This window comes from Choristoneura fumiferana, chromosome 17 (genome assembly GCF_025370935.1).
Source record: "Choristoneura fumiferana chromosome 17, NRCan_CFum_1, whole genome shotgun sequence".
In the NCBI taxonomy this organism is placed as follows: domain Eukaryota; kingdom Metazoa; phylum Arthropoda; class Insecta; order Lepidoptera; family Tortricidae; genus Choristoneura; species Choristoneura fumiferana.
In genome coordinates this window covers 1,758,147-1,774,011 of record NC_133488.1, presented here as the reverse complement: position 1 = coordinate 1,774,011, position 15,865 = coordinate 1,758,147, and the positions used below count along the sequence as shown (strand labels likewise).

Below are 15,865 nucleotides of genomic sequence, written 5' to 3'. Positions count from 1 at the left end.
ATACTTGCTTATGTTGCGTATGTCAATTAAAATATACCCATCTGCCATTTAGGAATATTATACCTAGGTACCTACTATGTATAAGTAAATTGAGTACACAACCTACAATAAAATTATAAAAGGCCTTTCTACAAAATGGCTGTTTTAAAACAACTTAGCTAGGATTTACTTGAACCTAGATTGATAATGACAAGCGTTACTTATTGGAGCTTAATATCTCAATATTTTTGTTTATTGTATTCGGAGGAGCAAGACAAAACCTTTTTGGTGCATTAACCATCATCAATCTTTTCGAATTTATGACATCGCAAAAACACAGAGAAATAAGCCCACATAAAACATTATTGATATCTATAAATTAAATGCATTTGTAACCTTTTTCATGCGAATTGCAAACGTTACTTTATTCAATAATAATAATAAAATAATAAAATCTTTATTCAATAAGACAAAATTGCACAAGAGAGGAATGAACAATTACAAAGAAAAAGACAACTTAGGTTAAACATAGCACAATTAAAAAAAGTTGAATCCTGACTCACAAACTAGGCAAGGCCCGTATCTTGCAAGTCAGTGTTCGTCACGTATGCGAGCTAATAGAGTAAACTACGTATATCCAAGTAGCTACTAAGTAAACTGAAACATTTTTATTAAGAAAAGGAAAAATTAATAAAATTATGTGTGTGTGTGTGTGTGTGTGTGTGTGTGCGTGTGTGTGTGTGTGTGTATGTGTGTGAGTGTGTGTGTGTAAATGTGTGAGTGCGCGTGTGAGTGTGTGTATGTATCTTTGGTTTTCCAAGTTTCTGAGTCTAGGTATATGGGTGACAGTATATGTGCAGGTACGTTAAAGAGAAATGTTGCTGTCTTAAGTCTTAAGTCAGAAGATACTCGGTATCATCATAAAGTCAGAATGGCAAGAATGACGAAATAACTACGGTTTGTGATATAACATTTTTAAAGATTAGATATTATCTTACAAAAACACACTGTAAGGTAAGTACACAACACTAATAACTTGAAATGTGTGGAATATCATCATCATCATCATCCCACTGCTGGGCACAGGCCTCCTCTCAGAACAAGAGGGCTTGGGCCATACTTCCCACGCGGGCCCAGTGCGGATTGGGAACTTCACACACACCATTGAATTGTTTCGCAGGTTTGTGCAGGTTCCTTCACCGCAAAGCTCGTGGTAAATTTCAAATGTAATTCCGCACATGAATTTCGAAAAACTCAGAGGTGCGAGCCGGGATTTGAACCCACGACCCTCTGCTTGAGAGGCGATAGGTCAAACCACTAGGCCACCACGGCTTTTTGTGGAATATACAGACTGTTAATTTTTCATGTGACAAAGTCTTAATCAGTTTAATTACTTATTTCACGAGTTAAGTCCAATGATTAAAAAAAAGTGTTGTAAATAGTTACACTGCTTTATATACTTGTCAAACCCTGGAATGATATTCTATTATTTTTAAATAAAACTTATAGCTAAAAGTCGCACCATACGTGGAAGAAAGGTGTAAGTAGACTTGTAACTTTCTTCCACGAAATTTGTCATAAAAAATTTACTTCAGGCATTCATAATAGCTCAGTACTTGGGCGACCGAGCTTTGCTCGGGCTAAAACTCGATAATAAGCGTTTTGCCAGAGATTAAGACCAAGCTAGATCGATTTGTCGTCCCCAAAACCCCTACGTACCAAATTTCATTGAAATCGTTGGAGCAGTTTCCGAGATTCTGATTAATATAAACAAGATTTGCTCGTTCAACGGTATTAGATAGATAGTTCTTCATGGAGAACGAAAATTTTAGAATTCGTCACAATTATTTTATCATTTTACATTAAGCATTTCTCACTAAAAAAGTTTTGTTTCTTAAAAAATAAATTAAAATGAAACCATTCCAGGTTTCAAGTCATAAAAATACGTCTATCTACATCTAGAGATGTTGGCAAACAGGTTTCTGACAGACTTTTAGTGAATATTATGCTGACTCAACATTATTAGGTATTAATAATCTATGCGATTTTTCCCCTTAAGGAAGTTCTACTATAGAGTCAATATTCATCAGAAAAATGCACGTTTTTTATTTTTAGTCATAAGTAGATAGGGTTATGCGAATTACCAAAGAAGCTCAAATTTACACTAAACTATGGCTGCGGCATTCCGTGTAAGACCACAGAACTAAAATAAGAGATTTATAATGTTCCAATTTGTATTTTATTTACGCGAGCGAGGAATAATAATATATCTAAGGGAGAGTGGGAGAATTGAGAACGGCGGCTAATTGGGAACAAAGTGACAAGTAATACTTCCCTCTGGACTACACCGCCCCTTACCTGCAGGGCTACTATGAAATTCGCAAAACGAATTTCATGTCGTTCGGACCCTCTGACACTTATACTATTTAAAACGAGAGCGAGTGGGACGGTACGATAGGAACAACGATTTTCGAACTTCGGAGTAGGCCCTCTGTTTAACGGACGCATCCAATGCTCCTCAGTGTGTAAAATATAGTGAGTTCATGTTTTTAACTAAAAGTTGATTGATATGTTTTTTTTTTTCATTAATTAGGTAGTACTATGAACCCAGAAAGTTGGGCCAAAATTGATACGGAATGGGTCCCTAGTGACCGTAATAGAGGCAGACCGAAGAGATGGAGGGACGACTTAGATGCCTATAATATGGGATGGCGGGAGCTCGCCTTCGATAGGCAGGAGTGGAGCAAGAGAGGAGAGGCCTTTGCTCAGCAGTGGGACACAAAAATAGGCTAGCTAAAAAAAATATTAGGTACTTAGTAGATTATTTAAGAAATGTTGCTAAAACTTAATTAAGTCAGTGTTTTTTGAGCGCTGGAACGAAGTTAAGTGATCACATTTCCCGCACTCTCCCAAAAGACGTAGGTATCTTTTTGGCCAGATTAGATTAGGTACCTCTTATTAGTTTTGTGTATAATATTGTCTTATTTATTCTGAAACTAACTACTTTTAGGCCAAGAAAACGGTCTAAACCTGGACATAATTCTATAACTGTAATTTTAGATATACATTACCAGTGGCGTAGCTAGGTGGCTCGCACTTAAAAGGGTTTCACGAGGCCTCTTTAAATGCGATGCGACCCTAGAAATGGGCCTCGCAAATACGACTTCGCCCACGTCTACATTAGTCCACGCTACGCCACTGTACATTACTATTAAAACTTTAAAAATAAATGTTTAATTTTTATCTTAAATGTTTAAAAAGACGCAATATAGCTCAGAAATATAGAAACATCATAGTTACCATTTTTGCTTATCTAGATATTGAGATGAGATGAAAACTGTGAAAAAAAACGTAGGTACATGCGAATTTGGTTGCAGTTTAATTCTGGGACCCTAGTGAAAAAGGGAATAAGTCTGTAGAAATTACACAGCTATTTTTTATGTTATGTGTAAAGGGGTTTAAGTCGAAATCAGCTATTCAACTTCTGCAGAATTAACCCCTTTTTCACTAAGGCCCCAGAATTTTGCTATATTAAGTGATCGCATCTTAATGCACCTCAAAATTATACTAACAAGACATACCTATTTTGCTTTTAGGAAAAAGTTAGTTAGTGTACGATATCTCATGTTTTTTATAAAAAACGGTTACGACCGCGAATTTATTTCTTAACATTTGATAGTTACTTAATTTTAATATCCGATAAAATAATAAAAACAACGGGTTATTGAATTATGTCCAGGTCCTTCTTATTTTTATGCGCGCCGCCTATTTATTCTATTCGACTTACATGTACGTACATGACCTTACCACAAAAAACATAAACACGTCCAATATAGACTTGCCTTCAACACACGTTCAACGGTGTCTAACTTTTTGTGGTAACACGGACAAACTTTAAGTCGCGGAAGTATAAAATTTCGTCCCGTTTTGTCCTGCGATTGGTCAAAACTTTGTGGTCACTTGGTGTTTGTCCTCGCTTTTTCCGTTACTCATGGCCATGGTCACCTCTTTAGTTTCGTTAAGGGAACTGTTTCTGACGCCGTAGAATAAGTAAATCGTGTATCCTGAAATAACAGAAAAATTGGTAAATTATTCGTTATTCCCGCGGATAGAGGATTCGGCGCTGGGACTAAAGCGCGGGCACAGACTATAGTAACATACGTCATAAAAAGTTTTAACACTTAACTGTATTTTCAAATTCAAATTCAAATGATTTATTCAGTAAATAGGCCGCAACGGGCACTTTTACACGTCATTTTTTTAAACTACCAGCGCTTTCTGAAAGACCATCATTGCCAAGAAGAATGCGCCGCAAGAAACTTGGCAGAAAGTCATTTTTTCATAATAATATAATTACAAATAAAATACTTATAAACTATATTATACAATTAAAGAGAAAAAAAAATACAAAAAATAATAATAATAAAAATACAGGGATGTATGGGGTCCCTTAGTTACAATACTAAACACTAACTATATCTAAACTATATCTACGTTCAGTGGAAGTGTAGAATGCTTCCACCGTCATAAATTTTTTGTAACCCAACTTAGAATTAGAAATCTAAAATATTGCATTCAGATTTCCTTTACTATGAAATACAAAGAATAAAGACGAAATGTACTAATATTATAGATAGGTACCAATTTTATCCATCTTTTATTTGTTTTACCAGATAAGCTAATGTGCGGTAACGTGGTAGATTTATAAATTTTTGTTGTTTAATGTTGTACAAATAAACATTTGGTATAAAATATTAATAAAAATAAGTTCAAACTCAAAGTTTGTTTTCTAATAGGTAAGTTTTTGTGGAAGGTCTCATGAAAAAAAAAACTAATGATACTCCCACACTGGCTGTTATAAGAGATATAATAGCGTTATAAAACATTTGAAAATACGACGAAACGGTTCGAGAAAAGTTAGGTAGTGCCCTTAGCGTTCTTTTTTAACCCCCGACGCAAAATGAGGGGTGTTATAAGTTTGACCGCTATGTGTGTCTGTCTGTCTGTGGCACGGTAAACGGTAGACCGATTTGAATGCGGGTTTTTTATTTTAAAGCAGGTTTTCTAGCGATGGTTCTTAGACATGTTTCATCAAAATCGGTTCAGCAGTTTTTGAGATATTGGACTTTGAAGTGACAAAGTCGGGTGTTTTCCAACTTTTTGTTGGTTAGGTTATTTTCTTTTGTTGCCAAGACGTCGAATCTGTTTGATAGTTATTATGTATTTGTCAATAATGTAAAGTGTTTTGTATATTTAGCTAGTAATAGAGAAGTGTTGGTATATACTGTAAGTCTTTATTATTAACTAGCTGTTGCCCGCGACTCCATCTGCGTAGAATTCGTTAACCGCTATGCCGCGGGAACTATGCATTTTTCCGGGATAAAAGTTGCGTACGTCCTTCCCCAGGGCCCTAACTATCTCCATACCGAATTTTGTCTAAATCGGTTTAGCGGTTGAAGCGTGAAAAGGTCAGAGTTACCAGTCTCGCGCAACTTAGAACAAAAAAACTTTTGTATGGAGTTTGCAAGGCAAACCATTACCATAGTACTAAACTAAAATGTCAGTACAGTAAAGTTTATCTCTCAAGTTTGGCTTATATTTTGGTAATGGTTTGCCATGCAAACTCAATGCAAACTCGATTCCATTCGCTAGTATGGGAGTCCCGCCTCTTAAAACGTAGTGGTTATATGCTCTTTGAGAGTTACTTTCGCACTTATAATATTAGTATTGGATAAATAAATAAACAGACGAAACGAGAAGTAAATATTTATAAAACTTACCGACGACAAGCCAGACGATGAACCGTACCCAGGTCTGGTAGTCCAGCTGAACCATCAGGTACACGTTCATGCACACGCTCAGGTACGGGACCAGCGGGACCAGGGGGACCTGCGGGGGGGGGGGAGGCAACAATAAACTATTTTTCAATTTTTTAAACCAATTGTAGTCATATCAATATTACGTATTTCGTTCGACATGATTTTGACGTAAATTTCATACGTCCTCCGCCCACTGATGATGATGATGAGTGCTCAGGAGTAGCGTGGAGTGGACTATTTCCTCATAATGTTTTTCTGTGCAACGAATTTGTGTAAATAAATGTCTCTCTCTATCTCTCTCTCGCTCACTCTCTCCCTCTCTCTCCAGTTAGAACACACATGCTTTGGCACCCTGACGTTTCTTAAAAAAATTACCAACCGCGGGTATCGTGTTGTTGCACACCACTACACTGGTACTCACCGTGAAGCTAAGATGCGCGGTGCTCTGCCTCGGCTGCCGGCAAAGTATGACTAGAAGCACCAGCAGAGCAGCGCCCAAGGCACTCAGGGCTGCGTCGCTGGCCACGCCACGCTCGTACGTCAGTAATGCGCAGGTGATGAGAGCCAGGACAACTGGAAACAGGATTGATGCTGGTAAAGAAAGACTAGCGGTGGACGGCTAGATCGTTAAACAATTTAGAATGTAAGAAAATTGCAGTGCCATGACAGGGTATCACCTACTGGCATGTTTTTAAGACCTACAGTAATCTAACTTGGTCTTATCTATGGAAAAACGCTTGCCTTCAAGTTTAAGCCTCGCCCAGGTACTAACAGGATACTTTTACATTTATAATAAATAATTCACGCATAAACCACAGAACCAATTTGAACGAAATTTGGTATGAAAGTTTGACACTATCCCAAAAAATTTAACAGTTCCCCCGCGGGATAGCGACAAGAATTCTAATCACACGAAAAAGACAAAGAAGCTAGTAAATGCGAAAGTTTGTGAATATTTAAGCAGCGTTTCTACCAGAGATGTGCGAGGATGTGTTGTGAGGAATATGTTTTTCATGAACCAATAGGAACGCTTCATTTACCTCGCCTCGCTCCGCTAGGCTGTTTCCGCCAGAGATGTGCTGTGCGAGCATGTGTAAATGAAGCATTTCTATTGGTTTATGAAAACACATCCTCTTACATTATTGTTGGAAACTGCTTCAAGCGTGTGTGTGTTTGCTGCTTCTTAACGCTAAAACGGTTGGTATGTAGGTTGGCTGACTATGTATAGCTAAGGACACTTTGTCTAACGCCCTCTTGCCATCTCTTTCTGTAACCATCTTACACCATTAGACAGAAAGAAAACTAATGAATGCGTTAGCAAGCGTCCGCGCTTTAATCAATAGGTACCATCAGCCAAATAAGTGGTCTATCAATTTTTAAACAAGTTCCTATCAAATGAATATGTCGCTAAAGTCCCACTTTCAAGTTGACAGACACGTCTATTAGCGTTATTGTTTTATGAATGCAAACGATTTTCAACTTTAGAGTAGTAGACCACATATTTGGCTGATGGTACATACGACCTCTAAGATGGCTAGAATATCACTTATTTAGCTAAGTTCTGAAATACAGGCACTTACATAGTATGACGATGGAGGACTTGGCGATGGATGCAGAGAGAACAGTGGGTCTCTTTATCCCGAGCAGGTTGAAGCTTTGCTTGGCCACGGAGTACGGAGTGTCGGGAGTCGGCTTCATGCCATTGATGGAGAGATCTGGCTCTTGCTCGTATCTGGACAGTTTTAAAAGGGTAGTTACTACATTAGATTGACGCACACTTGCATGAGTATAAAAAACCGGCGAACTTGCACTTCCGTACAAATTTGTAGGTAATCTATGATTAACCAATGTTAGCAGAGCCTCCTAAGCAAAATGTAGGTAAGTACGCAATGTGAGTTATTTTAGATGAGAGATGAAAAGTTGCAACGTGCCGTCTCAGTGGGAGAACGAGGCCGCTAACCGACAGGAGTGGAGAACTAAGGTTAAGGCTAAAGTCCGCGACTTTGAACTGAGACGGTGCTGTGACTTAGACAACAAGCGCAATAATCTCAAAGCCCATCTCGGTCGGTGTGCTCACGTGCCCGCTCTGTGTGAGGATCTTCTCTAAGAAGATTTGCTACGTAAGCCACTTGCGAGCGCATGAGCGACACCGACGGAGTTGAAGCTGTTGCCGTGGTCGAAATCGGCCGGATCAGATCATCATCATCATCATCATTTTAGATAATTACTGACATAGACAGACAGTCATAACATAAAAATAATTGATTGTGCTAAGAGCTACCTTCATACCAAATTTTAAGTTTCTAGGACAACCGGGAGTATGGGGTTCAGTTTTCGGTTACGGCAATTTTTATGAAAACACCTTTTCTAATGGTTATATATTTTGATTGCGTTCACTTAGAAGTCTCGAAGATTAGTCTAAATTGTAGTATTTCTGTTTGTTTCCAAATATAGGCATATTACCTGAGGATGAGGACACTGGTAGCGACGATGGTGTAAGCGAGAAGAGTTCCGATTGACATCATGTCGATCAACTGGTTCAAGTTAAACATCGCTGCCATGATAGCTGTGACAGTAAAAAAAAACATTTTCATTTCTCATACTTGTTAACTTTGAATTTGTTACCTACATTAATATTTACAGCGGAGCGTGCAAAAATATCTGACACGTCCTACCGGCCCTAGAAAAGTCGTAACAGATATTTAAGCACGCTGTGTTGTGTCAGATATTGTGCTGGTGACTTTAAATGACATAAAATAACTTTCATTAATCTGTTAAGCAAAAAACAAATGGTAAATTCTTGGTCAATGTAAACTCTTAGGCCACAAGCTTTAAAGTCACGTAAAATTGATCTTACGAGTATCGTTTGGTTCTAATTTCCTGCATTATATATAGTAGTAGTATGTTGTTTCTCTAACCACTGGAATATCTAATCTTCGATAAAGCAGTCCACTAGGCTACGTAATAAATTTATGTGTCATATCATTATATCAGCCGTGGGACGTCCACTGTTGGACATAGGCCTCCCCCATAGACCTCCAGTTGCCTCGGTCGGACCGGCCTGCATCCACCGTGAACCCGCGACTTTAACCAGGTCATCCGTCCATCTCGTTGGTGGACTGCTGCTCTTGCCGATCCGCGGTCTCCACTCGAGAACCTTTCGGCCCCAACGACCACCTGTTCTCCGTGCTATATGGCCTGCCCATTGCCACTTCAACGAGCTAATTCGCTTGGCTATGTCGGTGACCCTTGTTCTTCTACGTATCTTCTCATTTCTGATTCGACCCCGTAGAGAAAACCCAAGCATAGCTCTCTCCATAGCTCGCTGAGCAATTCTGAGCCTATTTATAAGACCTATAGTGAAACACCACGCCCTATTTATACTGTACCTGATAATAATCCGCTCAAGAATGTCGCCAATAGAGGCGTCTTGGTCCACCCGTTGATGGTTGCGAAAGGCCTGAAGAGTACTCCGTCGCTGCCCATGGCATACAGGACCCTTGGCAGCGGGAACATGGCTCCGAGCAGGCTGGTGCAGAGAGCGAAGATGGCCCCAACAGTCACTATCCACTTGATAACGGGGAGACCAGCCTCCGTGAAGACGTGAGGGAACGGGGCGTCGGCATCCTGAAACATTTGTACCAATTTTCAAAAAGTGCCCGTCGAACCCATAAATTAGTCCTTCCTGAACCCATACTAGAAATCTACAAAAACAGCCCGTATTATAGATCAATTAACATTTACAATAAATTACCTTTAAATACAAAAAATATCAAAAATAATACTTTATTTATAGCTAAGCTAAAAACAGACCTTTTACAAAAATGTTATTATTCTATCACAGACTTTTTAAATGAATAAAAATAAAGATATTTTATTTATTTGTTTAGAAATAAATTTGTTGTGATATTATATTAAATTAATACACATTTAGGTAGAAACAAATTATTATCGTGCCATACCTAATACATAATAATTTAACTTTGTGCAATTTCAATAATAGAAATATATTTTTTTAAGTCTAGTATTTTTTAAGTAGTTTTTAGGCAGGGCTTTTAGTTGTGTATTAGATTTTAATTTCATATATAATAATTGTGGCTATACCCTACCAGGGTGCATAATTTCTGTAAGTACTAGTATTTATAAGTCTTATGTTTTTGCCAAATAAATGAATACTGAACATTTTTACAAGCTTAGACGTGCGGGAAACTTATACAAAGTAGTACAATATTAAATATAATGACCCGGATAACTCACGTCGACTAATGTCGATGGCTTCACGCACATTCTTTCTTTTTTTTCGGCCGAATTTCAACCGGGATAGTGGTTGGACGGTACCTCCGAGTTGGAAAACGGTGTTAAATACTCGTGCTGCGTCATCGGTGTGTGTGAACGTACCTTTACAGAGCGATGTTTTTAGTGTTGTGTGCTACCCCACATTTGACAGTTGTAATGATGATGAAAACGCGGGTAGTTGTGTGCCGGTGTCAGTTTCGTCGGGTAGTCGCGCGAGCGCGTGTTGCAGCAGCCGCTGAGTCGCGTTGCTCCGAAGACGAAGGGCTACGGATTAGCCCGAAACATGTCGAGCTAAACTCGATTTAAGACGTGAGTTATCCGGGTCATTATATTTAATATGAGTGAGTCTCACGGTAGTTTCATGTTCAAAGTAGTACAATCATCATCAGTATTATACCAGCCGTAAGACGTCCACTGTTTGTCATAAGCCTCCCCTATATACCTCCAGTTGCTTCGGTCGGAAGCAGCCTGCATCCACCGTGAACCCACGGCTTTAACCAGATCATCCGTCTATCTCGTTGGTGTCGTCCTACACCGCACTCAAAGCCCCGCAATCTCCATTCGAGAGCTTTTCGGCCCCAATGCCCACTGCCACTTCAACGAGTTAATTTGGTTTACTCATCATCATCCCAGCCTATATACGTCCCACTGCAGGGCACAGGCCTCCCCTCAGAATGAGAGGGCTTGGGCAGTAGTTCCCACGCGGGCCCAGTGCGAATTGGGAACTTCACACACACCATTGAATTGCTTCGCAGGCTTGTGCAGGTTTCCTCACGATGTTTTCCTTCACCGTAAAGCTCGTGGTAAATTTCAAATGTAATTCCGCACATGAATTTCGAAAAACTCAAAGGTGCGAGCTGGTGTTTGAACCCACGATCCTCTGCTTGAGAGGCCATAGGTCAAACCACTCGGCCACCACGGCTTCAAACCACATTTGGTTTACTACTGACCTGCAAATAATACGGCCACATCATCGTCAGCACCGTCGCAATACTGAAGTACGAGACAAATATCACCACCAGGGACAACACAATCGACAGTGGTATGTCCCTCTTCGGGTTCTTGGCTTCCTCCCCCGTGGTGGCCACGCAGTCAAAGCCGACGAAGCCGAAGAAGCACTTGGCGGCACCAGCCATGACTCCAGCGACTCCCCAGGGCATGAAGCCCCCGTTACCGGCTTGGCTTTGGTACTCAGGGGGGATGTCTTCAACCTTTATGCGCCAGTTTGCTGGGTTGCCTGTGGAGTTTCGTAATTTGATAGAGACTGAGTGTGTCAGACTTGTTAGGACATTTCGATTTGTTTCATTTGTTCCATGGTCCGATCAATGGTATTATACGTATGAAGTCAATGTCTGTCAGTCTGTGTCATTTAAGAATAGACTATTACTGAACCAGTGAGGTATACCTTTGGCCTCATCTGCACTTAACATCAGGTGAGATGGGGGTCAACCACGGTCAGTTTTATAAAAAAAAGGATGAACCAATTTCGATGTGTTCTATTAAGTCGAAGCGAGTTTCCGTATGGTGTTTCTCAGCTATGTTAGATAAAAATCAGTTCAGTCATTTTTGAGATATTCTACTTAGACATGAGAATGTCGGAGGTTGTTCAACTTTTCCATATTGGTTACATGACATGACATGACGTGTGTTAGAATTACACCTCTCCATTTCTTCCGTGGATGTCGTAAGAGGCGACTGAGGATATTGGTTAAGGTGTACCGTAGGCGACAGGCTAGCAACCTATCACTATTGTACCGTTTTTGTCAAATTTAAAACCTAAAATAGCTAAAAGTGGCCCCGAAGCGGTAACGTTTCGTGTGCTCTGCCTACCCCATTTGGGAATAGGTACAGGCGTGATGTAGGTGTGTGTGTGTGTGTGTGTGTGCCACCCATTTTTGAAATATAACAGTTGAACATACTCTTGACAGCTCCAGCGATGATCACGATGATGACGGTGACCATGTTGAGAGCGGTGAACACGTTATTTAATTTCGTAGACTCCCTCACGCCTACAGCTAGGACCACTGAAATCAGAGAGCAGGAATGAATATCAAACTAGTATTTCGGGGTATGGCAATCACCATTCCAGAATCCTGACCCGCAAAGCAGGTATGTAAGAATCGTGAGGCATTCTGAAGTCATTTGGTAGTCTTTGCCTATTATAATTTTACCCAGGCGTGAGTGTATGTAAATATAACATTCACAATTATCATTATAAGCCCTTGAGCCTGAGAGGTTTGGAGAGACAGGTCAAAGAATACGCCAACACGGCTTCTGAAGTCAACTTAAGACATCATCATCAAGGGCGTACAGTAAAGTAGCTTCTAGCCCAAGGGGAGCAGGTCACATTTCTTTTAGGTCGGATCCAGATTTAAAAAAAAGTTAGCACAATTATACAATTTCCAGAAGAGGGGGGGGGCAGCTTTCTAACCTGCCCCCCCCTGGGTATGCCCATGGACATCATACTCAAAACTTACAAGTAATCAGCAAAACCAGCACAAACGCGAAGAAGTCAGGGTAATCAGCCATGAAGGAAACGTTCATCGGCGCCCAGTTCGTCATCGTCTTAGCCATGGTGTTGTTGCAGAGGCTGTCGATATAGTTAGCCATGCCCTTGGCAACACTGGCGGTGCCGATAACGTATTCGAGGATGAGGTTCCATCCGATGGTGAAGGCGATGAATTCGCCGACGCTGACGTAGCTGTAGACGTAGGCGGAACCAGCCTTGGGGACTCGGGAAGCGAACTCGGCGTAACAAAGGCCTGAAAAAAGATTATGAGAGAAGTAAGCAACCAGCGTTTATCCGCGGGTTCACAGGGGCAAACTACATAAGTACAGGTACAGCAATTGCGGAATTTATGACATGAGGAACACCTGTACCAAATTTGATATCTACGCACTTAGCAGTTGAAATTTCGGGAGTCAACGTGCGTCTCGATGTCGTGAGAATATCGGGATAAAAATAACCTGTTTGTACATCATATTATTGGCCGTTTATTAAGCTTAAAAGAGTACGCACACACACACAAATACACATAATCAACTGTTCAGCTCAGCCATGTAGTGCTGGACAAGGAAACAGTGGTTTTTAGAAATTTAAAACTGATTACAGAAAAGAAGAAAAAGTTAAATCTAGATTAGATGACAATAATAATGATGCGGAATTTACAATTAAAATTGACTTTTAATTAATAAAAGCAAAACCACGTTTAATTATAATAATACTTTTGGAGACAGATGATGGCCTTTTGGCTTTTGACTGGACAAAAATATATAAGGAAGGAATAGGCCTAGATAGAATACAGCGCAATGGAGTCGGCGAATCGAGGCTAAAATAAATACATACATGAAATAAAATAAAATTGCACCATTCATTAAATTCATGACTGATTCAGTCATAACATAAACTTTATCGTTATAATCCTTTTAAACCGTGGCCCCTTCAAATGAGATAGGCACGGGAGTAATGAGATAACACAGCAGTTTTGACGCGGAAATTATGCGCCAAGCGGCATTGATGCGTGGAAATAAAACAAAGTTCAGGGTAATCATTATTGGCCGGAAGAGATCCACTGTTGAACAAAGGCCTCCCCCTTAGAACGCCACAATGCACGACAACTCGCCACTTGCATCCACCGATTTCCCATAATGATAATGACACTGATTTCATTTCCAAGATTGACTCTCTATTGGATACCAACCAGTTTTTACCAGCATTGTTATCTTCGTTCTTAACTCAAATTTCCAATTGCTTCGTCATTTAATTACATTTTCTACAGAGCTGGGATCAGGGTCAACAGTCCAGAAGCTCATAACAAATCTAGGCGCTGTAACGCTGCCACAATGCTGTTACCGGAAGGCAGAGCGAAGACGCGAAGCGAGAGAGAGGAGCGGGAAGGAGACACGAGAACGAGACTCTGCTCCGCATCACTTTCTCGCTCTAGCTACGCGCCTACAGTGGTGATAGGCAGCCATTCCTTTGTTTTTATCAAAAACGTGTATAGAGCCATGTTATTTTGTTATGACGATTAAAGTTTCTATCTATCTATCTATAAATTGTAATTAAGTTCCTTACCAGCAAAAGCCGAGGCAATGGCAGCGACCAAGAAGCTCAGCGTCACGGCTGGTCCAGCGACAGTCTTGGCGACAGCTCCAGCCAGCACATAGACTCCGAGGCCCAGGGTGCTTCCCACGCCGAGGGCCGTCAGGTCAAATAGACCCAGGCATCGGGCGAGTTGGGTCGAACCGACCTCTCCTGAGTCGTCGAGCCGCTTGCAACGACGAAGGACGTGGAGGATACGGGCGCAGCTCATCTGAAGCAGAATAAAGTCGAAGTCAAAGTCAATTTAGGTCATAATATTACGAGTAAGCAATTAGAATGTAAAAAATCGCCCACCGGTTCGGAAAAACCTCTGTTGAGAAGAACCCGGCAAGAGACTGAACTAGCTATACATATCCATACTAATATTATAAATGCGAAAGTGTGTGTTTGTGTGTTTATATGTATGTTTGTCCGTCTTTCACGTCGAAACGGAGCGACGGATTGATTTGATTTTTGGCACAGAGATAGTTTATGGGCAGAGAGTGACATAGGCTACTTTTTATCCCGAAATAATGCACAGTTCCCGAGGAAACAGCGCGCGATAACCGAAGTCTACGCGGGCGAAGCCGCGGGCAAAAGCTAGCTGTACTCTTATATTTTAATAAATGCTGTTATTGGTTGAAAGTAACAGAGATTGTGTATATATACAGGGTGGATAGTTGAGATGGGGCAGCAATACTGGGTTAAGACACTAACTTTAGTTAGAATGTTCATGTTTACAAATGAGTTACCCTACGAACTGTATGGAAAAAGTTTTCTTTGATTTGTGGGTGTTTTAGTACTCTAACCTTAGTTGGTCTCACAGAGTGTTTTAATCCTTGATAGAAATGGGACCGATTGGCATTAAAAAGAAAAAAAAGTCAAATTCGTCGATTTTCTCGCTGCCTGTACATTTTATCTAAAATCTGTGAATGTCGATTTTCATCACTCAGAAAGTTAGTAAAGATCTCCTAAGAGCATTTTCGCGTAGCAGCAAGGGATCTGGTAGCTGCCCTTGCTGCCCCATCTCAACTTTCCAACCTGTATAATGCAATGCTACATGGAGTTAAGCTGCATTTCCACCAGAGATGTGTGAGTATATGCTGCTAGGAATGTGTTTTTCAGGAACCAATAGAAGAATAGATGCAAAATTACAGCTTTCTAGCATTGATAGTCCCTGAGCAAAGCCGCGGACAGACGGACCGACAGACAGACATGGCGAAACTATAAGGGTTCCCTTTTTGCCATTTTGGCTCCGGAACCCTAAAAACTACCTGCATTTCATAAGTTGCTACCCGATCATTTATCGTGGTACTTTTAAAACAGCTGCTTCAATAATGATTTACCTACTTAGTGATGAACTTATTTTATTATCATTGTTTCAAGAGGTAGGTTATTATTTTCAATTGCTTTACGATTGTCTCACGTACTACACGTGTAATGTTAGGTACAATACACCTACACTCATCAAGCATGTTCTACGTAGAGTGAACATATTTATTATCTGTGAAGTGCCTATTATTCAATGTAAGTAGCTACAAAAACAGCGTCTTATGTACATTTCAAAGTATTTTTTTCTCAATGTTATTCTGATTTATTTTTTCGGGGTTTTTCCATCTTTTTGTAAGAGGGGGAAATTTATTTATACTTAAAAACACAACACAAGATACAACAATATGATAGAAAACAA

General features: G+C 40.2%; 1 protein-coding gene across 2 annotated transcripts in view; it reads right to left on the bottom strand.

Moving 5' to 3' along the window:
* Positions 1-2,214: 2,214 nt before the first annotated feature.
* The window catches only part of slif (cationic amino acid transporter slimfast), a 46,744-nt gene continuing 33,093 nt past the window's right edge, over positions 2,215-15,865 (bottom strand). For both annotated transcript variants that reach the window (XM_074099702.1, XM_074099703.1), the window contains exons 2-11: positions 14,170-14,407; positions 12,572-12,856; positions 12,014-12,118; positions 11,045-11,331; positions 9,188-9,425; positions 8,262-8,364; positions 7,379-7,530; positions 6,220-6,371; positions 5,760-5,868; positions 2,215-4,043 (exon numbers count right to left, since the gene is read on the bottom strand). In XM_074099702.1, the coding sequence (XP_073955803.1) occupies positions 3,922-4,043; positions 5,760-5,868; positions 6,220-6,371; positions 7,379-7,530; positions 8,262-8,364; positions 9,188-9,425; positions 11,045-11,331; positions 12,014-12,118; positions 12,572-12,856; positions 14,170-14,407 (1,791 nt within the window). In that variant the 3' untranslated portion in view covers positions 2,215-3,921. The remainder of the gene's footprint in view (positions 4,044-5,759; positions 5,869-6,219; positions 6,372-7,378; positions 7,531-8,261; positions 8,365-9,187; positions 9,426-11,044; positions 11,332-12,013; positions 12,119-12,571; positions 12,857-14,169; positions 14,408-15,865) is intronic.